This window comes from Leiobunum rupestre, chromosome 2 (assembly GCF_980474605.1).
Source record: "Leiobunum rupestre chromosome 2, qqLeiRupe1.1.hap1, whole genome shotgun sequence".
Lineage (NCBI taxonomy): Eukaryota > Metazoa > Arthropoda > Arachnida > Opiliones > Sclerosomatidae > Leiobunum > Leiobunum rupestre.
In genome coordinates, this window is record NC_143385.1 from 66,495,919 (window position 1) to 66,523,397 (window position 27,479).

The window sequence follows — 27,479 nt, forward strand, 5'->3', positions numbered from 1 at the left end:
TTCTAAAAAATACGATAATTTGTGGTTGTTGGTAAAGATATCTAATCAAGCTGGAAACACTGCAACGACGTTTTACGTCGTTTTTATTCTAGGGCCGGTGGGAATGTTACGGTAAATTTAATTTCCTTATACTATTTTTATGGAATTTCGAATTGTTTAGTATGTTAAATAACGAAAGTGAACATGTAATTGCTCATTTCGCGTAATAAATTAGCTTGAGAGTTGTATATTTTAGTCGCCAGTGATAGGTTTTTGTATGAAAGTAGGCCTAATAGTTACGGCTAGGCCAAGGCTTAGGTAGGGGGAGGCAGATTCATTCCATAAAGAGCCCAGGAGGGGGTATGAAGGTCAATACCCCCGAGGAGTAGGAAAGAGTAAGTTTAATTTCATTTAATAAATAACGCCGTTTTTACTCTTAATTGATACCCTTAATAACTGCTAATACAAGTTAATTGTGGCTAGAACTAATAAAAGTAGATCACAGCCTGTAGCTTGATAACACAATTCGCAAATTAACACCTGGAATTTATGTGGGAACCTAATACAAAAGTTCGTGACCTACTCTTATCCAACAAATATGTAATTTTTCGCCTAAATTAAGAATTCAACTAACGCTTTCAGTGTTACAAAATGATTAAATGATATTCCGAGCCCTACTTTCGCTTATATTCTTTCTTGAAATACCAGTTATGTCAGCATTTATACTTAATAGTCTTGCAATAATCTAAAAGAGAGGTATAGTCTTCAATATTAAGAGCTTACTGTAAAATATTAATCCGGTATTAATGTAGATGTATTTTGTAACATAATTATAGGTTGTGCGAGTTAAGTAATTTTTTTTTATGCCCCTAAGGTGCTGATATGATAATTGGTTTTTCAGGGTGGTAGAGCTGGCGTTACGGTAACAGGAATGTCTACTTGGGCCCATAGAATGCACAGAGGAGCAGCGACTATAAGCAATGTGGTCACCTCGTGTGGCCATACAAACGTTCCGTACCCTACTCGAATGGAAAAGTAAGTATCTTCTTTATCATTCGAGTCTATTGTTAAGTGTTTGTTGCCTTAAAGAAAAACAAACAATAGAAATATTATTCTATTATTAAAATCTTATCAAGGCTTTTTATTATCTGAAACTACTTAAACAATCAGCCTTTTTCGGATAAACCATAGCGAACTATAATTTAAACCAAAAATAGACATTAACTTTTCTGAGTTGCAATTAAAAAAAACATACCATTTTTGCTGGCGATTTCTTTTAAAATTTCATATTTATCTCAATAAAGGCCTAAATTTTAAAATTACAAATACCAAAGTTTGTATCTATAGAGAAATTTGCCAATAAGAACTACAGATTTACCCCAAACTTTGGATTTAATTAAGGTTAGGTAAATTGACCTGTAAAGCCATGAATTTTTTTCAATAATGGTGAGGATTCAATTCCAAACGCAAGCTTTTATTAACTTTGCCCCATTAACTATCCAGCTTGTTTTTGCTCATTTCTCAGAATTTTGTGGAAAATGTTTTTATTGGTAAATGGGTCTTGGGAGTTAGTGAAAATACCAAGACTGAATACTATATATCTCATCTGTCTTTGCCATTGGCTGTTGAGCTTTTTCCATACTTTTCATGTCACTATAGTCAGCCACTCCCATAGAATCTTTTCCTAGAATTACAAGAGTCTAAAATACCTCCCCCCCCCCCCCCCCCATTTTTGGGCAAGTTTGGACCAAGTTTGTCAAGTAAGGTAAAAGAATTTTAGCTATAATCAAAGCCACTTTACTTATTTTTATGCACTGAATTTGAGCTATTATAAAATTGCTTAAAAAAATTATGCCCTCATCAAATTTAGCACAACCATGTTTGTTTGTTTGTTTGTTTTCATCAATAATAGATAAATTCTATGTTGTTTTTTGCATTATAATTAAAAATGTAAACTTGAGTTAATCTTATCACGATGAAATTCAGGGCTAAACCTATAGAATAAAGTCTATTTAGATCAAACAACCACAAAATTCTATTTAATTCATTATGTTTCTCCGTATTTCAAATCAATTAAATAGTTTTTTCCCTTATTTAAAACCTTGATAAAATTTTCGTGGAAATAGTATCGCAGTCGAGATGTCTGTCAGGGTAAATATCTCTAATGTTATACCATAAAAGGCTATTTTTTAAAATCTTAATTACATTTTAATTGGCTATTCTTAACTATGAAAATCATGCTTGTGGTGGACTTTCTAGTTTGGGTATAGTTTTAAACCCGTTATTTTCAAATTTAATGTATGGAAAACTTAATTTCCAAAAAAGAAGATTAACGGAAACTAGTTAACCTTGTGGTTGAAATAAAAAACACATAATTATCAGTTCCTTGCGTACAAGTAATTAGCAATATACGTAGTTATAGGTCGTTTTTTTTACTTTAATGTGATAGGATTTTTGACTTAAATGTCTTTTTACAAAACTCATTTCGGGTTTGAAACGGTAGCTCTCTAGTTCGTCCCAGGGACCAAAGCGTTTCTTATTCAATATGTTTAGGTATGGAATATTTTGGTTTTTGCTTATAGGCCTGGGGTATTAGCCTAGCTGATTATTATTATTATTATTAGTATATACGATAAGTAACCATTTAACTTCACTAATAATGTTGTTATAGATTTTTTCGAGACAACACTAACTTTTAGATGGATACTGATCGGTACAAAGTAATGTTTTGTATAAGTCTAGCTCAGGGTACGTCTTATTTTATAGCAATGTCATCATGTAGCCAATAGTTAGATCCGTTAAAGGAAGTATGAACTTTGAGATTTATCATAGATTTGAGGAATTTTAGACTTAAAGCAAGTAGTATTGCCAAAAGTAAATGAACCAAAGTTATCAGACTGCTATACACCCCATGTTTTCCTTATGAAATTATATTTTGACCTCTAATTTGAGGCCGAAAAAACACCGTTTTTGTTTTTATGAAACCATATTTTATACCCACAATTACCAATTTATCGCGTCAAAAGACGAGGATGGAAATTAGCTTTTATTTGACTCGATTTTCTCATAATTTTCATAAGGAAAACGCCCTCTGATTCTTAGCGCTATTTAGCCTATTTCCCTTTAAAATGTACAATCACTGGCGAAAAATGCGTAAATAGCTCTGCGCGTGTGCGAAGGTATCACAAGAAACCATCCTTTTGTGCATCTTTTTTATAATAGAAATCATAATATCGTTAAAAATCCGTAAGGTGGCATAACGTCATTTTTAAATATGGCTGTTCCTTTGTAATATAATTTATTGAAATCAAAAGTTTAAATGTCACTTTTATCAGGCAAAATTTTGTAATATCACGGTACTCGAATTAACAGAAGCTTTTTTTTGCTTAGCTTGTATACTTTGGCATCAATTCTTCACCTACTTAACGAGTATCAACATCCATTAGATACGGGGACTTTACGTTAAAAAGAAGAACTTGGTTCCTTGCCAGTAGGCCTAGGCTTAACCACTTCGATGTTTCCCGTCTTCGCGTTCCGCTGGCACTTTCACTCTCATTACTACTCAAACTTTGCAACAGATTAGATATGGCGAATGCTTTAAATTTTGTTTACCCTCCAAAGTGTTATTTATGACACAATTTATGAAGGGTACAACTTTAAACACTTGTACAACTGATTAGGGAGACGTAAGTTTGATTTTCGTAGATTACCCGGGGATGGCGCGATGATAACAGCCATTGAAGTTTTAAAGGTTAGCTGCTTGACATTGTGTTTTTACAAAGAATATTGAAGAGGTACAAGACAAAGAAGAATGAAATTGGAATATCTTGTACACGTAATAATAAATAAAATCAGTGCGATAATTTTCAAACGTTGCCCACATCCTGTAAATGATCTAAATATCAGTGTGATAATTTTGAAACGCTGCCCACATCCTGTAAATTATCTTAACAGTGGGATAATTTTGAAACGCTGCTCAAAATCAGTGGGGTAATTTTCAAACGCTGCCCACATCCTGTAAATTATCTTAAAATCAGTGCGATAATTTTGAAACGTTGCCCACATCCTGTAAATTATCTATATCAGTGGGATAATTTTCAAACGCTGCCCACATCCTGTAAATTATCTTAAAATCAGTGCGATAATCTTCAAACGCTTCCCACATCCTGTAAATTATCTTAAAATCATTGGGATAATTTTCAAACGCCGCCAATATCCTGTAAATTATCTTAAAATCAGTGCGATAATTTTCAAACGTTGCCCACATCCTGTAAATGATCTAAATATCAGTGGGATAATTTTCAAACTTCGCCCACATTCTGTAAATTATCTTAAAATCAGTGGGATAATTTCCAAACGCTGCCCATATCCAGTAAATTATCTTAAAATCAGTGCGATAATTTCCAAACGTTGCCCACATCCTGTAAATGATCTAAATATCAGTGGAATAATTTTGAAACACCGGCCACATCCTGTAAATTATCTTAAAATCCGTGGGATAATTTTCAAACGCTATCCACATTCTGTAAATTATCTTTAAATCTGTGGGATAATTTTCAAACGCTGTCCACATCCTGTAAATTTTCTTAACATCAGTGGGATAATTTTCAAACGCTGCCCACATCCTGTAAATTATCTAAATATCATAGGGATCAGTGGGATAATTTTCAAACGCTGCCCACATCCTGTAAATTATCTAAATATCATAGGGATCAGTGGGATAATTTTCAAACGCTGCCCACATCCTGTAAATTATCTTAAAATCCGTGGGATAATTTTCAAACGCCGCTCACATCCTGTAAATTACCTAAAAAAATTAAAATTTTCGTGTTGCCCACATCCTGTAAATTACTTAAAAATTAAAACGTCTTAGGTTCTTTATTCTTAATATGATTTTTGTAAGATACCTAGCATACCTTGCCCACATCCTGTAAAAAGTCTGCTATCCTGCTCGTTACTTATATATATTTTGTAAAATATTCCGCATCCAAAGTAGTAAGTTTAAAACTGTTACATTGCCCACATCCTGTAAAGTTCTTTCCCTACGGTTTCCCTGTCACCTTGCCCACAACCTGCCAAATCACATCCAGTTAAACCCGTAAAAATGTAGTTTATCGAAACGATACCTTGCCCACAACTTGCCAAAATTAGATTTTCGAACTACACTCTTGTCCAAGTTCTGTAAAAATTATTATTTAACTGTACCCCTGCCCACATCGTGTAAAATTGTCATTCTAGCTGACACCCTGTCCCGTAAAAGTATTAGTTTTTGGAATTATACCTTGTCCTCTTCGTGTATATATATTCAATCTTCAACCTTGCCCACGTACTGTAGAAATTATATTTTAGCTCTTTCCTGGCCCACATCCTGTAAAGATTTCATTCGAACTGAGACACCCGCCCACATACGTCGTTGTTTGTAAACAAAAAATATATTGAAGTTACTATTGGGTGCTTGCTCGTAGCGTCGTCGGCATACGTCATAACTAAGCCGCCATGATATTTAATGTCACGTCACGGATCACGTGTCAAAACGCCACACTATCCCGCGAAATTATCACGTGACCGCCATGGTCGTCATAAGGTCATGGCTGACCTATACTCGTTACCATGGCAACGAACAAAAGCCACACATACGAGCAAGCTATGAATTTGCATGATTTTTTTGTGAAAATTTTAACTCATCCTCCCATGTTTTTAACTAAATTATAATGAAATTTAATCTAATTTATCCGCAATCATAATTTCAAACGCTTTCGCGTGTGGGCGGGTAAGAAGCGCGAACTTTCCTTATCAACCGCCATCTACCTCCGACGCCGTGAAATCGATATTCCTCCGCTATTTTTTTTTCGCGCCGAAAACGTTCCCGGGCAACTTTGCCCTTCTCGTCACAAATCAGCGTTCCTACGGCACCAAAACTAGTCGCGCGCGTAGGTAAAGCACTCCTTTCAAAAATCTTGTTTTCTCTCCCTCTTCGCGCGTCATAGCAAAGACACTAGTCGTTTCTGGCGGTAGTTATAAATGTAATCCTACGCGTCTTCTACCACCCGCAAAACGATAATAAAACAGCGTTTTGACGTCTATAAAGTCACTAATATCGTAGATAGTGAAGTTTCTCAACTTTCTCCCGATGTTAGTCGAGTTGCTACTGATACGGTCCGTGGTGATGCAGAAGACGCGTTTTTTCGCCGACGGGTAGCGGCGTAACTTATAGCTCGGGAAACAAAACTTTGAAACTTCCCGATTATCTCCAGAGTTGCCTAGTTTTTTTAAAGATAACAGAAACCCTGGGAAAGGGTTAATTTGAAAGTATTTGGAAGTTAAGTAGCCCTATGTATATAAATTACGAGCTATTATGGGGTTGGTTGGTTCCAGGCGACGACACAGAGTCGAAAGGTAAACCGATGTTTTTGATAATTTCTTCAATTTTATTTGTCTGTCTACACTAACGCCCCCAGAGCTGATATGCAGGTGCATTCAGTTGCGTGTTTTATCTTAATTTTGCGACAGTTGGGTTCAGTAGATAAAGTGAAGGATGTTGCTTAGACTGAAGAAATTTCTACGCGCCGCGCAACTTTTCTTCATTTTGTAATGCAATAATTTCCGTTTGGTTTTTAATTTTTACGTCAGTTAGGTTTAGTAGGTAATACGAAGGATGCTGTTTGGTCTTATGTTTTAGGCGCGGCGCCGCGTAAATTAGTTTTTTTTATGCAATGCAAATAATTTGCTTTTCATTTTTGCGTCAGTTGAATGCAGTAGATAATACGAAATATATTGTTTAGAGCGAATTAGTTCCTACACACTGCTTAACTTAAGTTTATTAAAAATTTGCATTTAATATTTAATAAATTATTAATTTTAAGCTTATTATTTTAAATTTATTTCTTTATTTTACCCAATTTTAGTATTGCGTGTTGTAATTAATCGAAAATTGCAAGCATTTAGAAATTAGGTTAAACTAAAGATCTGTTAAAAGTTTTAAAAATTAATTTTAAATAATGCAATCATTTATTTTTGTCTACGTAGGGTCAAATTTGGTGTACCATTGGACCATGTATGTAAGAGGGACATACCAGGCCCACTTTTGGTAAGTGTTGGCATCAAGTATATTCAATTTTGCAATGTTAGTTTTGGAAGTTGAAATTTGTACACAAATTTACGTTTTAAGGAACAGTTGGCTTATACTTGCCCGCGCCCTTCGGGTGTCCAGTTTTACTTCATTTTATGTTAGACAGTCTAAACTATTTAACGTTGGAAGAAGGGAATATGGAACCCCGAAGAAGGCAGGCAAGACTAAGCTTTCAACTTTAGGGCCTCTGCTTGTAAAACTGTACAGCCAAGTTAAATTTGCGTATTTGAAACTACATTGCTGCAAACTTTGCATGAAGTTTTTGAAATTAATTTTAGATGTATAAATTAATATTTTAAGATTTCAAATCACTTTGAATTGTGCAAATTAATCTTAAATATTAACACAAAATTTTTTCGGTTAACTTAACCATTTTGCAATTTATAAAATTATATTGTTTAAATGGTGTAAATAAAGAATCTGAAATCCTGCAAAATTAAATATTTATTCGCAACTATACAGGGTGTTTCAAATGTTTATGCAAAAATTTGAAGGAGTTGTAGTGGGTGAGTTTAGAAGTATGCCTGCTTTTTCCTACGTTGAGTGAAAAGAGCGCCAGAGAGCTTCAAAGTGTGGCCTACTAGCCCCTGGAAGTAGGCTGCAACAAGCGCAAAACCAAGCAGCAGGGAAATTAGATCATTAAGGTTTGGGTTCGTGTGATAGGTAAAAAAGGATTTTGTAAACAAATCGAGGTAACCTGCGTAAAAAGGTTAACTTAAACAGTATTTCAAGTCCCTGCTGCTTGGTTTTGCGCTTGTTGCAGCCTACTTCCAGGGGCTAGTAGGCCTCACTTTGAAGCTCTCTGGCGCTCTTTTCACTCATCGTAGGAAAATGGGGGAAAAACAGGCATACTTCTCAACTCACCCCCTACAACTCCTTAAAATGTTTGCATAACCCATTGAAACACCCTGTATAGAATTCCAATTGGAAAAAGCATGGGTGAGGTATTATACGTCATGCTACTGAAAAAGTTTATGACGCAAAAATAAGAACAATATTGCATAAAAATCTAGATAATCTAGCATTTTAATGCATTGCTAGTTTTATAGCAAAACACGCAAACGCAATCGGTCATTTGAAATCGGGTGAAAATTGCGTCAGTAGATATAAAATAGACCCTTTTAGTATCTATTCATACATCTTTCAATTCCCCGGGTATATATCGGTATATATACAATACGCTTTCATGTGAAATTTCGTGAAGGGGTTTGAAAATGGCGACCGAGGGGGGGGGGGGGAATGGAGTGGCGCGAAAAAGGAAGATTCATGTATCCAACCAAGGATCCTATGATCCAACGTCTCTACTCCGTAGAGTTCCCTACTTTCATTGAAAAATCGCAGAGTCGCCCGGGGCGCATGCGCGTTTACCTCTCAACCTAGCTCGGTTGCTATTTTTAGACCCACGTGGAAAGCCCGGATTAACTCGGATGACGCGCGTATGACGTCAGAGACGTTGATAAAATTGCGGGGGGGGGGGTAGAAATCGCGCTTAACGGGGAGGCGGATGGATTCTGACTTCCGCAAACGCCTATAGCGGGATTGGCGCGTTAGTTATCGACTGGATAGTTGTAAATGGATGGTGAATGAATAGAAGCACGCCGACTTTACCTACTTCTGTACCTTACGTTGTAGTGTTGGGTCAAATTTCGTTATACGGGTAACCTTTAACTCCGTCCCGCCTTGGCGCGTACTGCCAGGTTAGAATTAGTTTTATGTTTGACGCGTCTTCGTAGCTGATAATTATTAATTTTGACGTCTTGTCGAGTTTGTAATTAACTGAGATTTCGAGAGCAACGCTTGCCCGTGTTCGTAAACTTGGCGTTACTGTCAGGTCACGTTGTTTAACTTGCATTGTCGATTTTTTTTGTTTTAGCAAGTAAAATTGTACTGAGGAAATGTTTAGTTTAAATCGTTGTTGAGAACCATGAGTATAGTTTTAAGCGCTTGCTCTTAGAGTCGTCATGATATTATTCTACGTCACATCACGAGGTAAAATACCGCAAATTACCACGATCCTAATGGCATGGCCGACGTAAAAACTAGTTACCATGGCAACGAGAATATTCCACACCCCACTACCAAGCTACGAATATCGGAAACATCAATGCAAAACCTTGAAAATATCAGGGAAATGAGTTTTCCATATTGGTATGACCTTTTTAAACCCGTAGATGCAACAATAACATTTACCTATATTACTATACATAATATAATATATACAATTTATTACTAATTTATATAACTTATAAATTGTTATTTTCATTTCTTATGATTAATTTATTAATTTTTATTTCTTATGATTATTTTTTTTCTTATGATTAATTTATTAATTTTTTATTTATGATTAATTTATTTTTATTTTTTATGATTAATTTATTTATTTTTATTTTTATGATTAATTTATTTATTTTTATTTTTATGATTAATTTATTTATTTTTTATTTCTTATGATTAATTTATTTATTTTTTATTTCTTATGATTAATTTATTAATCTTTTATTTATGATTAATTTATTTATTTTTTATTTCTTATGATTAATTTATTAATCTTTTATTTATGATTAATTTATTTATTTTTATTTCTTATGATTAATTTATTTTTATTTCTTATGACTAATTTATTTATTTTTATTTCTTATGACTAATTTATTTATTTTTATTTCTTATGACTAATTTATTTATTTTTATTTATGACTAATTTATTAAGGCGCAACTTAAAAATGATCATCTTCGAACGAGAATTCCTAGAAATGTAATTGCCTTAATTTTGTTCCAACCATTTTTGTTTCGCAATTATTTCCCACCAAAGTAGTCACGAATTGAAGTAAAGCTAAATTTAGCGAGGTTCTTTAAACCGACAGTTTATTTTTCCAATGCAACGAGGCCTTGCACCCTGCTCACTGTTTTGTTTATATTGGAAATAAGGGAAAAAAGTGCAAGATATTATAAATATTGCCATAAGTGACGTAAGAACAATAAGTATGACCGAACTGATTTTCATAGTTATTTCCGCAAGTTCAAGTTTAGTACAGAGCCCCCTAGTGTTTAAAATATGTCCAAGTCTAATTATATTACTACTAACATATGTAACATAATCACTCATAAGTATGCCATAAAATAAAATTCCTTTATTGAAACCTTGTTCGCAGGATATGACGAAAAACGCGTCATCAGCTTTTGTGATCACGTAATTTCGTTTCCATGGTAACCTGTTTAATAACAGCAAGGATGATAAGAATTTTTGCATTGAAAAAATGTCTATGGTAATGTTATACAGAGGCATACTTATGAGCGATTAAGTTACATACGCTACTAAGGACGATAGCAAAATAATGAGCTATGTGGCAAGTCCAAGTCAGAACTGGGTGAGTGTCCAGTTTAATGCAAAAATGTGCATTAAAACCATAGCAGCAGTCCATCGGTCTTATTGTACCTATAAAATCCTATATTTTTAAACGTATCCTATATCCTCCTGTAATTCCTTAAATAAAATCCTGTTTAAGCGAAAGTGTTAAATTTGCATTAAAACCATAGGAATTTTCATCCTTATGCTTATTAATATATTACTTTCGATTTTGCTTCGTACAGCAATATTAAGCGAAAGTTTTAAATTTGCATTAAAATCTTAAAGTTTCATCCTTATGGTTATAAATATATTACTTTCGATATTGCTTCATTTAGCAATGTTTAAGCGAGAGTGTCAAATTTGCATTAAAACCATAGAAAGTGTCATACGTATGGTTGTAAATATATTACTTATGCTATTGCTTCATTTAGCAATGTTTAAGCGAAAGTGTCAAATTTGCATTAAAACTATAGAAAATGTCATACTTATGGTTAATATTTTTTTACTTGTGCTATTGCTTCGTTTAAGCGAGTGTCAAATTTACATTAAAACCATAGAAAGTGTCATACTTATGGTTTTTAATATATTACTTATGCTATTGCTTCGTATAGCAATATTTAAGCGAAAGTGTCAAATTTGCATTAAAACTATAGAAAATGTCATACTTATGGTTAATATTTTTTAACTTGTGCTATTGCTTCAATTAAGCGAGTCTCAAGTTTACATTAAAACCATAGAAAGTGTCATACTTATTGTTTTTAATATATTACTTGTGCTATTGCTTCGTATAGCAATATTTTAGCGAAAGTGTCAAATTTGCATTAAAACCATAGAAAGTGTCATACTTCTGGTTTTTAATATATTACTTATGCTATTGCTTCGTATAGCAATATTTTAGCGAAAGTGTCAAATTTGCATTAAAACTATATAAAGTTTCATACTTATGGTTATAAATATATTACTTTCGATATTGCTTCCTTTAGCAATGTTTAAGCGAGAGTGTCAAATTTGCATTAAAACTATAGAAAATGTCATACTTATGGTTAATATTTTTTTTACATGTGCTATTGCTTCGTTTAAGCGAGTGTCAAATTTACATTAAAACCATAGAAAGTGTCATACTTATGGTTTTTAATATATTACTTATGTTATTGCTTCGTATAGCAATATTTAAGCGAAAGTGTCAAATTTGCATTAAAAGCGTAGAAAGTGTCATACTTATGGTTTTTAATATATTACTTATGCTATTGCTTTGTATAGCAATGTTTAAGCGAAAGTGTCAAATTTGCATTAAAAGCGTAGAAAGTGTCATACTTATGGTTTTTAATATATTACTTATGCTATTGCTTTGTATAGCAATGTTTAAGCGAAAGTGTCAAATTTGCATTAAAAGCGTAGAAAGTGTCATACTTATGGTTTTTAATATATTACTTATGCTATTGCTTTGTATAGCAATGTTTAAGCGAAAGTGTCAAATTTGCATTAAAAGCGTAGAAAGTGTCATACTTATGGTTATTAATATATTACTTAATTTATGACATTGCTTAGTATAGCAAGGTTTAGTCGAGAGCTGCTTCGTATAAGGGTGGTAAGCCTTTGTCTAAATTGGTAATAATTCGATCTTTGACATTTTAAGACTTACTATTTCCGTATTCCCCCCTCGCCGCCTGATGATATTTCTTTTATTTTGGCCCCCTCTTCCTCCCCGCCCCCTGGTGGCGAGTCATAAATGAGAGGGCGGGAAGTTTATTCATGGCGCTCTACTTTCCCATTGGTTGCCGCCTTCATTGACGTCAGAGCTAACCTAGATGTGACGTCACGACAGCCCGAGTGACCTCACGAAAATCCCCTCTTGTTTATATTTGCGTGAACTCCGTTGAACTCGATTCACCTTGATATTGATTCAACTACCCCCCATCGCCCTCTAGCGACGCCCCCTCGCGCTATTTCTATCCCTTTTTTTTCAATTTGCCCCTAGTTTAATCAATTTGGGATTAACTTTAATAAAATCCGTTTGTAAGTATGATGAGTTTATTAATGGTTTCTTTTTATTAATAGCATTCCGTCTATGCATTGCCTTAGGGATAATTCTTAATTAAAATGAAGATTTAATGCGTTGAAATTTAAAGTTTTAAACTTTAGAAATGCGATTATATTGTAATTGCTTAATTTAGACTTTTCAAAGCGAGTTTGCAGTTTAGTGAGAAAAATTATTGCATTATTTGAAAAAATAAGCATTGAATTCTTATTGGTTATAAATTTAAACAAAAAGTTATTTAAAATTGACCAATTTTACTATATAACTGTTTGAATTACTCCTTCCGCGTAGAGTTTGCAAGTTCTCTCTCCACTGGTTTAAGGAGTTTTCCCCCGAGTTCTTCGGTTTCCCCTTCCTTAAAAACCTGTAGAGGTTAACGGTAATAGTTTGTAGGGAGCTGTTGGCGGTGGTGCCTTGGGTATTAGCGTAGCTGATTATTAATAAAATAATTATATAAATTGCAATTAAAAAAATAATTATGCATAATTTTAAAATTGTCTTGTTGGGTCGTTAGTTGGCTATATTTGTACAATTTTGACTCCTCCCACCATAAGTGCTGCCATCTAGCGGAGTATACTATATAAATTAATTTAGCTGAAGAATTCATTAATTGCATTAAAAAATTATCAAATTAAATTTATAACGAAATTAAAACATTTTGAGCGGCTAACTGGCTAATTTAATACAATTTCGATTCCTCCCCCAGCATAAGTGCTGCCGTCTTGCGGAGTAAATCTGCAACGTTCAATTTGGCGTTTAGTTGAGCGTGGAACGTGCACTTTCTTATCTTGATATAACTTAAATTATAAAGCTATCGTAATGCTGCATCGGCGTTTTGTGTGTCTAGACAGCTTGTGTTAGCTGTAAATTTGCATTATTTCAATTATCCCCTGACATTTTACTTTTATTTATAGTAAGCGTCCGCTGTGCAAATCGCCCTCGCAATGAATGAATTTTTTTTATGAATGACAAATTATTTTACCCCCTTTAAACCCCCTTAAATTGATTGCGTAAACTCGATATATAACCGTGTCAGCTGGTTTTACCTTTAATTTTAATGCCAACTTAAATTGGTACGGTACTTCGAATAACGATAGGAAAGGTCCATTTAACCTTACATTTACTATCGAAATAGTCCGCTTCGTTCTTACGTTGACGCCGGGGACTCTGGGTCGCGTGCCAACTTCCACGCTCGCTTCGATTTTACGTTGTTCCTCCGAGCGCGTCACCTCGAGTTAAAAGCGCGCCCACGAGGGGAAGGAGGTTATAAGATCGGAGAGTCAACCTTAGCCGTCAGTAGCGGGGAAAGGAGGCTACTCTCGCTGTTCAACGGGGACTTCGATCAAGCCACTGCCAAGTGACGATGACGTCGACCCCCGGAGACCCTTTGACCGTTTTCATTCACGATTTCGCGGGGCTCCCCGACGCGCGTGCGTCCCGATTGGAGGCCACGCTATTTTTAGAATTCCGTGGCTAGCCGCTGGTACCCTTACCCGACAGTGGGCTGTAAGGGATACGTACGACGACCTTCGCTCCGTATCGAGTGTCAGCTAAGCCTCGGTTCCTAGGTTAGCAAACGCGAAGCTATTTTGGGATCCGTCGTGGATTATTTTGCAGTCTTTTATCTTTATAACGCCTTTTTTTCTTGAAATTTTTCTTTGCACGAAACTTTGTTGGATGAGGGGAGGGGTGAATTTGGATGATTGGGTCGGTAATTTTAGCTTGATTAAGTTATGAATATTTTATTTTTAGAACGCTACTCGCTTACCTTGCAATTTCCATATTTATAGAAGGAAATGGGTCTGCAGAAGGTGTTGCAGTTTTGCAAGTTATTGGTGAATTTTAGGTTTACATTTTTGTGGCTTTTGCAAAAGTACGTTTTCTTCTGATAGTGGAAAAAGTGCCTCTGCTTCTGATAATTTGCAAAGGAGCCTCTGCTTCTGATAATTTGCAAAGGAGCCTCTGCTTCGGATAATTTGCAAAGGAGCCTCTGCTTCTGATAATTTGCAAAGGCGCCTCTGCTTCTGATAATTTGCAAAGGAGCCTCTGCTTCTGATAATTTGCAAAGGAGCCTCTGCTTCTGATAATTTGCAAAGGAGCCTCTGCTTCTGATAATTTGCAAAGGAGCCTCTGCTTCTGATAATTTGCAAAGGAGCCTCTGCTTCTGATAATTTGCAAAGGAGCCTCTGCTTCTGATAATTTGCAAAGGAGCCTCTGCTTCTGATAATTTGCAAAGGAGCCTCTGCTTCTGATAATTTGCAAAGGAGCCTCTGCTTCGGATAATTTGCAAAGGAGCCTCTGCTTCTGATAATTTGCAAAGGAGCCTCTGCTTCTGATAATTTGCAAAGGAGCCTCTGCTTCTGATAATTTGCAAAGGAGCCTCTGCTTCTGATAATTTGCAAAGGAGCCTCTGCTTCTGATAATTTGCAAAGGCGCCTCTGCTTCTGATAATTTGCAAAGGAGCCTCTGCTTCTGATAATTTGCAAAGGAGCCTCTGCTTCTGATAATTTGCAAAGGAGCCTCTGCTTCTGATAATTTGCAAAGGAGCCTCTGCTTCTGATAATTTGCAAAGGAGCCTCTGCTTCTGATAATTTGCAAAGGAGCCTCTGCTTCTGATAATTTGCAAAGGAGCCTCTGCTTCTGATAATTTGCAAAGGAGCCTCTGCTTCTGATAATTTGCAAAGGAGCCTCTGCTTCTGATAATTTGCAAAGGAGCCTCTGCTTCGGATAATTTGCAAAGGAGCCTCTGCTTCTGATAATTTGCAAAGGCGCCTCTGCTTCTGATAATTTGCAAAGGAGCCTCTGCTTCTGATAATTTGCAAAGGAGCCTCTGCTTCGGATAATTTGCAAAGGAGCCTCTGCTTCTGATAATTTGCAAAGGAGCCTCTGCTTCTGATAATTTGCAAAGGAGCCTCTGCTTCTGATAATTTGCAAAGGCGCCTCTGCTTCTGATAATTTGCAAAGGAGCCTCTGCTTCTGATAATTTGCAAAGGAGCCTCTGCTTCTGATAATTTGCAAAGGCGCCTCTGCTTCTGATAATTTGCAAAGGAGCCTCTGCTTCGGATAATTTGCAAAGGAGCCTCTGCTTCTGATAATTTGCAAAGGAGCCTCTGCTTCTGATAATTTGCAAAGGAGCCTCTGCTTCTGATAATTTGCAAAGGAGCCTCTGCTTCTGATAATTTGCAAAGGAGCCTCTGCTTCTGATAATTTGCAAAGGAGCCTCTGCTTCTGATAATTTGCAAAGGCGCCTCTGCTTCTGATAATTTGCAAAGGAGCCTCTGCTTCTGATAATTTGCAAAGGAGCCTCTGCTTCTGATAATTTGCAAAGGAGCCTCTGCTTCTGATAATTTGCAAAGGAGCCTCTGCTTCTGATAATTTGCAAAGGAGCCTCTGCTTCTGATAATTTGCAAAGGAGCCTCTGCTTCTGATAATTTGCAAAGGAGCCTCTGCTTCGGATAATTTGCAAAGGAGCCTCTGCTTCTGATAATTTGCAAAGGAGCCTCTGCTTCTGATAATTTGCAAAGGAGCCTCTGCTTCTGATAATTTGCAAAGGAGCCTCTGCTTCTGATAATTTGCAAAGGCGCCTCTGCTTCTGATAATTTGCAAAGGAGCCTCTGCTTCTGATAATTTGCAAAGGAGCCTCTGCTTCTGATAATTTGCAAAGGAGCCTCTGCTTCTGATAATTTGCAAAGGAGCCTCTGCTTCTGATAATTTGCAAAGGAGCCTCTGCTTCTGATAATTTGCAAAGGAGCCTCTGCTTCGGATAATTTGCAAAGGAGCCTCTGCTTCTGATAATTTGCAAAGGAGCCTCTGCTTCGGATAATTTGCAAAGGAGCCTCTGCTTCTGATAATTTGCAAAGGCGCCTCTGCTTCGGATAATTTGCAAAGGAGCCTCTGCTTCTGATAATTTGCAAAGGCGCCTCTGCTTCGGATAATTTGCAAAGGAGCCTCTGCTTCGGATAATTTGCAAAGGAGCCTCTGCTTCGGATAATTTGCAAAGGAGCCTCTGCTTCTGATAATTTGCAAAGGAGCCTCTGCTTCTGATAATTTGCAAAGGAGCCTCTGCTTCTGATAATTTGCAAAGGAGCCTCTGCTTCTGATAATTTGCAAAGGAGCCTCTGCTTCTGATAATTTGCAAAGGAGCCTCTGCTTCGGATAATTTGCAAAGGAGCCTCTGCTTCGGATAATTTGCAAAGGAGCCTCTGCTTCTGATAATTTGCAAAGGAGCCTCTGCTTCGGATAATTTGCAAAGGAGCCTCTGCTTCTGATAATTTGCAAAGGCGCCTCTGCTTCTGATAATTTGCAAAGGAGCCTCTGCTTCTGATAATTTGCAAAGGCGCCTCTGCTTCTGATAATTTGCAAAGGAGCCTCTGCTTCTGATAATTTGCAAAGGAGCCTCTGCTTCTGATAATTTGCAAAGGAGCCTCTGCTTCTGATAATTTGCAAAGGAGCCTCTGCTTCTGATAATTTGCAAAGGAGCCTCTGCTTCTGATAATTTGCAAAGGAGCCTCTGCTTCTGATAATTTGCAAAGGAGCCTCTGCTTCTGATAATTTGCAAAGGAGCCTCTGCTTCTGATAATTTGCAAAGGAGCCTCTGCTTCTGATAATTTGCAAAGGAGCCTCTGCTTCTGATAATTTGCAAAGGCGCCTCTGCTTCTGATAATTTGCAAAGGCGCCTCGGCTTCTGATGATGAAAAAGGCGCGCTTACTCCTGATGATGAAAAAAGGCGCGTTTACTCCTGATGATGAAAAAAGGCGCGTTTACTCCTGATAATGGAAAAAAGTGCGTTTACTCCTGATAATTGCAAACAAATATTTTTAGGAGAACGGATTTTGATTTAAAAAGTACGAAATGTTCGAAAGAATAAATTATTTAATTTACTGATACTGGTAGACTTAAAGATATTATACTGCATTATTTAATTTTAAATTGGCTATTGCAAAGTATACTTCCTTAAGATCTAAAAATATTTCAACAATGCAGAAAATATTTGAGTTTGAATTTAAGAATTTTAATTTTTGATCTACTCGCCCGTAGAAGCATATTGTAATTTTTATTTCTGATATTTTCACTTAATTGAATTAAAAAATTGTCCTTAGCAAAAATCCACCGTGCATAAAATCGTAATTTAAATATTTATTTTACTGATTCAAAAATAAAAAGCTTAGAATATTTGAAAATTAGAAACTAAAATTTGTATTTCCTGATCTTACCCAAGACATTTTAAAATTTAAATACGAAATTCCGCTTACTTAATATCCTGAAATGCAATAAATCTATTCTTTGTTCATTTATCAATTATATAGTCAAGTCATTTTCCTAAATGTTGCAACCTCATTTCGTATAAAAACATCCAAGTCATAGTCACAGCTATATATAAATCGTCTTTGAAAGCATTGCACCAGTATTTTTACAATATTAATTCTTCTAACCTCTGAAACGAGTAACCTCTAGATAGGCTCATTTGTTTCATACGAGGCGTAGCATTTATTTTTTTAACCGTTTAAATACCAATCTTGTAGACGCTTCATTGAAAGACGCGGATTTAACCCGTCTCCGCGCTCTTCGCGATACTGTCAAATGATTTTGTCGTCGAAGCAGTTTTGACTTTCAAAAGAAAATAAAATGTCTACAGTATGGTTTGTCAACTCGAGTAGAATAAAGAGCTTAGGGGAGAAAGGAAAAAAAAAACAGTTTCTGGTATTTCATAGATGATTTGTAAGGCTACTTCTACCAACGGAACTATGCTGTTATTATTTTAGGAGCCAAAGGGGTTGTTCAACTTTAAATGGTTTCAGAGGTTTATTTTTTAAATTCTTTCATAGACTTTTATTTTTATTATTATTTTTTAGTTTAAATATTTTGTTACAGAGAATTATAAACGTGTATAAATTACAATTTAATTTTTAAACTAAAATAATTATTTAATTTAAGTAATTGTAATTTATACAAGTTCAAACATTTTAGTTACAGGGAATTATAAACGTTTATAAATTACAAATACTTAAATTGAATAATTATTTAAGTTTAAATATTTTAGTTACAGATAATTATAAACGTCTATAAATTACAAATACTTAAATTGAATAATTGTATAAGTTTATAACTCCCCAGGTGTAACTAAAATATTTAAAGTTCAATAATTATTCAATTTAAGTATAGACGTTTATAATTCCCTGTAACTAAAATAGTTATTCAATTTAAGTAATTGTAATTTATACCTGTTTATAATCCGCTGTAACTAAAATGTTTTAACGTGTATAAATTAAAATTACTTAAATTGAATAATTATTTTAATTTAAATATTTAAATAAACGTCTATAAATTGAATAATTATTTTATTTTCCGAAAATTGTAATCGTGTATAGATTACAATTATATGACTAAATTTAATAGTTTGAAACCGGAAATTACGAACGTGTATAAATTACAATTACTTTAATTTTACGGGAGTAAAATATCAGAAAATTACCTTAGTCTCAAAAGATTGCGCTCGGTCATTGTAACGCGGATATCAAACTCTCATCGTTGTTTTATCGAACTTCAATCGCTTGCAATTTCCTCCCTGACTCGATAACAGGGACTTATAATGAGGCTCAATTTTATGTACTTTGAAATAAATTCATTGTTGGTCCTGCCTAGTATTATTAATTTATTATCATATTTAAGTATTATTTAATTATTACTAAGAATGACTTAATACCATAGCTTGTGACTATCATGTGACCACATTTTTATGGCATTTTGCAAAACGTGGTATTACTAGTAATTACCGATTAACCAGGCGGAAAATACAAATAGCTGTCTTGGCAATTTTCGTGGAGGCTAATAAGCTTGTAGCTTTGGCATGTTTTTCGACAATATTTGTATTGCTTTGCCATGTTGGTAAATATCGGTATATTTATAGATTTGCCATTTTGACAAATATCGGCATTTTTATCGATTTGCCATTTTGACAAATATCGGTATTTTTATCGATTTGTCATTTTGACAAATATCGGTATATTTATCGACTTACCATTTTGACAAATATCGGTATATTTATCGATTTGCCTTTTTGACAAATATCGGCATATTTATCGATTTGCCATTTTGACAAATATCGGCATATTTATCGATTTGCCATTTTGACAAATATCGGTATATTTATCGATTTGCCATTTTGACAAATATCGGTATATTTATCGATTTGCCATGGTAGTAAAAATCGCATTAATTTGCCAAAAATTTACAATGTTGGCTAATAGTAGCTATTGCCATTGGTTTCTAAAACAAATTATAACTAAAATTGTTTTTCTTTTAAAATGATCAGATCCTGATACTGAAGTTGAATAAGGAGGCGCCATGCAAGAAGGACGTATTTCGTGCACCCGGCCATCAGGGCAACATGAAAAAGTTGATTCACTTCATGCAGCATGGGAGACTAGTCAACATAGACAATTTTTCTGTATATACTATCGCGTCTGTATTAAAGGTACGCCTTGAACCGAACCTTTCGAAATTTCACTTAAACTGAAAGATAAACTCTTAAAATGTACTTATTAATTTTCAGAAATTTCTACGTAAGTTACCGGGAGGTATATTTGGTCCGGAGAATGAGGAGCTACTCTTTGATATCATAGAACTTGAAAGCCTGGACGAAAAGAGAGAACGAATTCACAGGTTGGAAAAGTAATTAGTGTTTCCCTCCCTATTATTAACCATATTGTCTCAATTAACACCTCAGAGTGTCTATATTTATGTCACAACTAAAGCATGCCAGGGGGGGCATGTGGCACTGTGTGACTGCAATCTCGCGCTTTTGGCGCCACCATCCGAAGAGCCTCTATTGTTGGATAATACTAGAGCATACGTCATTAGCATTTAGAACACCATGAAACTTCGATAACTCGATATCCGCTAAATAGATTTCATAGACCTAAGCTTAGTTCTCATATATTTCCCAATCATCATAAATTAATCGCATTTAAGTGGAGACCAAACCTTTTATTTATTGTTATCAGGCCCGGACTGGCCATAGGGCAGATTGGGCAAATGCCCGAGGGGCCGGTTTGGTCAAAGGATCGTGCTTTGACCCATGTAGTGTTTTTGTGGAAAGTAGGGGGCTGATGTCTCTAAAATGCTCGGGCCGGTTTTAAGGTTCCAGTCCGGGCCGGATTGTTATTAATCTAACTAGCCTGAAACTTCACGATTAGAATCAAAACGAAAAGTTATTAAAGGTATCGTTATGTTACAACTACAGCTGGATTTTATATATTTGTAAAAGAAAAATATTTTATTTTAATATCTTCGTAGCTTGTTTGTAGCCAAGTTTTGTTACCACTAAGAATTGTGTGTAGAATGTCTACTGGTGGGAATTGTTGTCATCATTATCAGTGTGGGATAAATCTAGACTCTCGGAAGCTTGTGCAGGTTGAGTTTTGAACTAATTTTTTTTTCACAGGTTGATATCGTCCCTGCCTGTAGTTGCTCAACATTTGTTGGTGCTCCTCTTCGGTACATTCCGTTCTATCGCTGTCTCGGCTGAGAGGTCGCAGACTGGCATGACCTCCGAAGCCCTTGGGGTCAGCGTTGCACCCAGTTTCTTCCAATCTTGCGTTAGCGATGGCAAAATGGCCAAAATGGAGGATGTTGTCAGGTTTAAGGTGAATTTTCCAAATCTTTCATTTTTCATTATAATTGTTTTCAATGATTGGTTTAAAGGATTAAGTTGCGTTTGTGACCAAATTGTTTCGAAAAACAGTAATAATAAATACTGAATAGTTTTGAGCTATGCAATAATAACATTCAAATGGGCTTGAAGAATCCATATCTACAATTACCATAGCCAAGAATGTATTTATTTCAACTTAGGGATAATGTTGAGACAAAATGCGGGTATCGTATTCTAATTTCAACAGGGTTGGCTGGCTTTAATACACACTGGTTTAACACATGGCTTAAAACAATTTGTTTTTATAATCATTTGGGGTTTTTTTTAATTTACTATGTTTTACTCCAAATTATTCCCAATTATTTATATATTTCCATTTTCTGACCAAAACACTACGAAACTAAAACGTCTTCTTGACCAAAATACTTTTACATAATCGAAATTAAAACTTTGTTTCTAGCAAGACCTTTGTAATATTCAAAAACGCAAAAGCAATACTTCTGTTCCATAGTTGATTATTATATCGACTATAGGCACAGAGAAAGCATCTAAACTTGTGCATATCCGAATGTTTCTTTTCATTTCATGTGATACATATTTTTTGTCACAAATCGAACATCGTGGTTTTTTATTTGTTTACACTCTAATTTTTTAATGTTATTCTGAAAATATTTTTATAATACTGGCCAATATCGGTTTAAGCGAAGCTGATATTGACTGATACCGGTATTAGAAAAATAGGCCGATATATGGGTGCATCCCTATTGATTTTTTAACGTTTTATGCCTTTTTTTCTAAATAAATTGATAAATAATTTGAGTAAAGCGGTAATGTAATCTTAAATTTAATTACTATTTTAAACTAATTTTAATTTATTTTGCTCTGAATTGACATTTTTTCGAGCATTTTCGTAAATACATGGTAGTGTAATAGACTATTTAAATCAATGATTTTTTTAAGAAATCACTTGACTTACATCATGATTTAAATCAGATAAAACTGTAAAGGAGCTTGCTTTTCAAAGATGAGGGGGATTGGGAGTGACGCTAGAAATCGTATCAACATAGTTATCCTACCTGAGCATAAATAAATACATTCTTACCGTAGCCTTTTACTCAAATTTCCTATTACTGAAAGCCTGAAGTCAATGATCAATGTCATAGTTATGCAGATTTGGATGTAGTTCATTCCTAACACTTTTCAAACTCAATGAAATTGAACAAATTGAGAGCTTATGAGAATGTGGAAACAATTTGGTACAACCTTCTAGCACTTTTATTTAATGAAATCGAAATTTAAAGTAACTTTAAAACTTGCACCCTTTAATTTGCACCAGACAAAATTGGCACGGAAAAATAAAAAATGATTGCATGAATTTAACAATAAAAAAATTCAACAAATTAATATTATTGCTTTATTAACTGCTTTACAAAATGTACATTTTTATTAATTTGCTTTTAACAGTTAATTACTAATTTGTTTTTTTAACACTGTTTTTTTCCTTCCTTGTTTTTTCACCTTTTTCTATTTTGTTTTGCTAAACCCTTAAAAAATTTAACCCATCAAGGCCCAAATTTCGGTAAGTTGACCCCTTTGAAAAGCCCAAAATTACTTTAGGAAATGCACGGTCTATACTCTTCATCCTTTTTTTCTGAATGTTCGCATTATGGCAAACTTTAGGGGTTGATTTTGTTAGTTCCCTCTAGTACGTTGCAACCTTAGAATATAATATTAAAATTTCACAACAAGAATGTGATTATAATTATTTTTCTTGAATTAAAGATTCTGTTTACCTAATTAAAAGCTTTAGGATCAATTTAGATGTAAAACTTATGGCTGTTAAAAGTCAATAACTTTTAAGATTGCAAACGGACTAAATTGGTTATGAAATTGTCTGATACAAGACATTTATCATGGACAATTTCTTGACCTATATTTTGTGGTTTCTGTCATTTAATGTTTCATTTGTACCGGTAGTTTCAAAAAAGATTAGGAACTATATTTCGGAATATTAGTTAGCGTTCCTAGACCTTATGTAGTGTATGTTTGGGTTTCCAATTTTTCTTATATCGGTAATTTTAACTGTCTTGTCTTTAAAGGGTTAGCGACATTAAAAAATTATTTTGGCCTTTGCTTTCATATATCTTAAAATACTGTTGTGTACCTTAAGTACTAAAGGCTATCACCTTTGCGTAGGTAAGACAGTTAAATAGCTATTCCTTTGTCTTTACTTGGCGATGGTTTTTCACTCCAATAAACAGCTATTTAAATTTGGCATATGTTGCATTATTAGCACATTGCATGCAAAAAAGCATGATTGCACACTTAGTTCTTATTACATAGGGCCAAAAGTGTATAACTGGGATAAACTATGTTAATTTTATCATGTTTAAAATACCAACTCCAAATGAATTGTGTTTCCAATGAGATTAGTTAATAGACAATACAAAATTTAAAAATAGTGTGAACAGTAATTCTGCACCTTGTCAACGAAAATTCCAAACTTGGTTTACTCCCAATTTATGCACATTCGGTATTAACATAAATTTCATTTAGTTCCACATTTAAAAATTTTCGTATTCCTAAAAAAGGTGGCGACTAGAATTATGAAGTTTCTGATAGACAATTTCGGTGTGAGTAATCTATTTGGGCGGGAAAATTATGAGTACTACGCTCGCATCACAGGTCGAGTCCTGAAGATTGAAGAGGACTGGATCTTCGCTTTCCGATACCCACCTGACAGTCTGGTCTCTCGTAAGTTTATCGACCATTTTAATAACTCTTAGCATCATCCCATATATTATGGCTTTTTTAATTTTCTGTGGTATTGTCTTTGGTGGCGGTTGCTTGTTGAGACTGTTATTTGAATAAAATTGTAGGCAAAACCTCTTTAGAGACGGAGAGAAGCTGGTTACAACAGGAGGCCGAGCGATGGGGGCTTAGGTTTAACTTAGAAGGTAAGCTATTGCCCGTTATGCTCCCTCTCGTCCCTTGTGTTGCTGTTTTTGTTTTGCATTCCTTCCAATTGCATGACTTCTGTTCACTTTTTCAAGTAATTCTTCCATTGGCATATGTAAATTGTTAGTTGATTACTTAAATATTTGTAGATCTCGTAAATTAATAATTGTATTATGAATTCCATCCATTCTGAGATATTTATTTTTGAGAATGTTATTTTTTTAAATTTATTAATTAAACTTACGCATGGGTAATTACAAAGCCATATCAGAATTTATTTAAATTAATAAAAATTATCTACTAAAACTAGAACGTTTTCTATTGTATCTTTTAGCAATATCTTCGCAAGAGGAATGTCAAAGCACTCCCGCGTTAATTCACGCCACTGAATCCATGATCATGGAAGAAGGGCCTGAAGTCAGTGGAAGCCTGGCCAATTTGGGCGACTACACTCGTCTCAGTGTCTCTCTGGAAGAGAATGGCTTGTACAAAGTAGGTTTTTTTGGTCCTTGCTATTGTCTTGACTCTTGAGTCCTATTCCAGTATACACAATTTTTGGCCACTAGCACTATTCTGGAAGTTCCCTTCAATTTTAAATCGAAGGAATTAATGAACAGTTGTTGTTTTGTTTTTAGTCTTCATCGCCACCGAATCCGGAGATGTCACTAGACGAGCTTAAAGCTGTTAACTTTTATGCCGAAAGTACAAAATCCCTTTCCTTTCTGCCTCAAGTCCACGAGCGGCAAACGGCCAGAATGCGAACTCGTTCCGAGTGGTTCCTAAATCCATCACCCTGCCCTTCACCAACGCCCGTTTGCCGTTTACCGGTTGCTGTTGAGGTTGACGAAGAATGCGGCGCTGGCGCTGCTAAAGTAAGTGGTAGTTCAATGGGAAACCTAAGTTAGGGTATTTAAACCCACAATGTTGATTTCATAAGGTTCCAAGGTGTGAGAGGACAAAACGCACATCAGGATCATCAGTCGTATCCTGTGGTTCCAATAATGGCCAAGTGGGAGCCCTGGGAAATGGAGTGGAACGTAGCACTCCAACAGGGAGTGAACGACAACTAGTGAGGCGAACCTCCAGTAAAGAGAAGAGGCTCGTAAGAAGGTCTTCTAGTAAGAGTAAACAGGATAAGGAAAATGGTAGTCAGCAAGCTGATATTTCTTCAGCCACTAAAGGGGGAGGCGTCACTGCAACTAGCAGTGTTGGCAGCCCCAAAGTCGGCGGTGATGGTAACTCGGGGTCCCAAAGCGCCGTTATTACTGAGCAGGATTGTACAGAGGTTGATGTTCAAACGTTCCATATCACCTTAACATACAAACCAAGGATTTAGTTGAAAACAACCTATAAATAAAGAGCTATCAATCCTAATTATTTAAAAATATAATTAGATTCGGTGTTTTTATAAATTATACCTAATAGTACCGATTTGGTTGTGTTTGGGGGATTTAGTAAGGGTTGTACGCTTTAATTTTGATAGATGGCGGAAGAATGCAGCAACTAATTAATTTATGAAGATTATCAAAAAACACCTAATTTACATTTCAAAAACCTTTTTCGTAATTATTGAAATTGGTAGTTGATTGGAACGATCTTCAAGCACGTTTATTTTTCAATTCAAATTTGCCGCTTGTTCGAAGGTGATTCAATCGTAACCACTGAAACAGCGCCATCTTTGAGTTTTGCTTAAAACTGCCATACAAAAATAGACGCAAAAATTTAGACAATTTACATTGTGATAGGATGTCAAAACCAACGAAAAGAATCATAAATAATGATTAATTTTATCATTTAAAAGGTTTTACATTTTACTAAATAATCTGGTAGCTTAGTCCATCAAGAAAATTAGGCAGCAAAATTTTGAAGCAGCCAAGTCATGACTTAAGTACATCTTTTATTTTAATTAAAGCGTACTTAAATTCCAAAATAAATCAGCCTTAATATCATTGAAATAACCCTTGAGTGTATGTACGAACCCAAAGTCAACTTTTACGGTACTATTTATTATCCTCCCCATAAAAATAATGAAAGTATCTATCCACCGAACATAGATGAAAATACTTCATATATTAGTTAATACATACTCATTAACAAACAAATCAGTGCTGTCTGACCAATTGTTGCCTTGTAAATAGTTGACGCTTTTAACTAAAAAAACCCCTCCATTTGGTTCATCTAGTAACGTTTAAACTATTTGTTTAAAATATAAACTTGATAATAATGATAAACTTCGCGACAAACTTAAACCAGTTTTTACAGCCAATGAAATAATTACCACTATATATTTTTTGTAAGGGATAAAAACTCTTTAAACGGTTACTATGATATTTGTAACCGTTAGGAAACGCGTCTCGGGGGTTTATTTAAAGAAATATCGACTAAGTTTATATACATTTTTATACAAAATTATCATAAACAATATTAAAACTATCCGTGGGGGAGTTTATAACAGAACTTAAAAAAGATTTTATCACGTGTAAAATAGTTGTAGATAGATGTTACATAAATTTTTAACCTCCTTATAACTATATTTAAAAGACAATGCTAAACGTTTTTAAGTTCCTTCCGTGAGAAATTAAATGGAATATTAAATAATTACTGCTTATAGCGGATATATATAAAAAAAATTAATGATATTCGATATTATATGAGAAGAAAAATTTATCCTGAAATTTCCATTGTGATAGATGGGATTTTTTGTAGTTTATTCTTGCCCCCTCAGGTATTTTTTTTTTATTTATTTCTAACATGACAAATAACCATAAAAACGCATATATATATATATAGGTCAAATATTGTCATTTTTTTTGTTGGAGCCTGCACGTGTAGAAAATATTGAGTAAATATAGTACCGCTAGAATTACATAGGCGCGTTCGGGAGTTTTGCGAAACAAATTCTGAAATTTTGAGTCAGCGCAATCAGCTATCAACTCTTATCATTATACGGTGGCGCCATCTATCACTCCTATGTCTTATATTCAAATTCCCGTTGACGCAAAAAAATATAGGATATAGTTCTCGCCGCTAACAGCGGATGGCGCCACCAACAAATAATAGAGCTCAATTTGATAAATTTGTTTCGCGGAAAGCAGATTGAAACTAATTCTAGCGGTACTATTTCCACTTCAATGGTAGAAAATTCAAAAGGCAACTTTATCTATATATTCCAATATTTAACTGAAATATTTCGTAGAAAAACTTGGAATTTAATTATAGATTCTAAACGAAATTAATTCTCAGAAGTAGTATTTGCCAAATTATACGAAAAGGTGTGTGGGGTTTAATTTTTTCGGTTAATCGAATATCCATTTTTTTCGATTAATTAAGAAAATAGGGTACAATTAACGCACATTTTTTAAACCAAGTAATTAC

General features: G+C 34.7%; 1 protein-coding gene across 7 annotated transcripts; it reads left to right on the forward strand.

Annotated features, from left to right (window-relative positions):
• The first annotated feature begins 10 nt into the window (after nucleotides 1-10).
• RhoGAP71E (Rho GTPase activating protein at 71E) lies at nucleotides 11-25,904 on the forward strand. Of its 7 annotated transcripts, none has more exons than XM_090166223.1 (11): nucleotides 11-111; nucleotides 881-1,014; nucleotides 7,006-7,066; nucleotides 19,806-19,967; nucleotides 20,046-20,164; nucleotides 20,937-21,138; nucleotides 23,738-23,900; nucleotides 24,026-24,103; nucleotides 24,439-24,596; nucleotides 24,740-24,976; nucleotides 25,042-25,904. In XM_090166223.1, the coding sequence occupies exons 2-11, from the start codon at nucleotides 911-913 to the stop codon at nucleotides 25,438-25,440; spliced, it is 1,683 nt and encodes a 560-aa protein (XP_090022349.1). In that variant the 5' UTR covers nucleotides 11-111; nucleotides 881-910; the 3' UTR covers nucleotides 25,441-25,904. The 7 variants fall into 7 exon arrangements, with proteins under 7 accessions (XP_090022349.1, XP_090022348.1, XP_090022345.1 ...); XM_090166222.1 differs by lacking the exon at nucleotides 11-111 and adding an exon at nucleotides 118-374; XM_090166219.1 differs by lacking the exon at nucleotides 11-111 and adding an exon at nucleotides 413-549.
• Nucleotides 25,905-27,479: the final 1,575 nt, after the last annotated feature.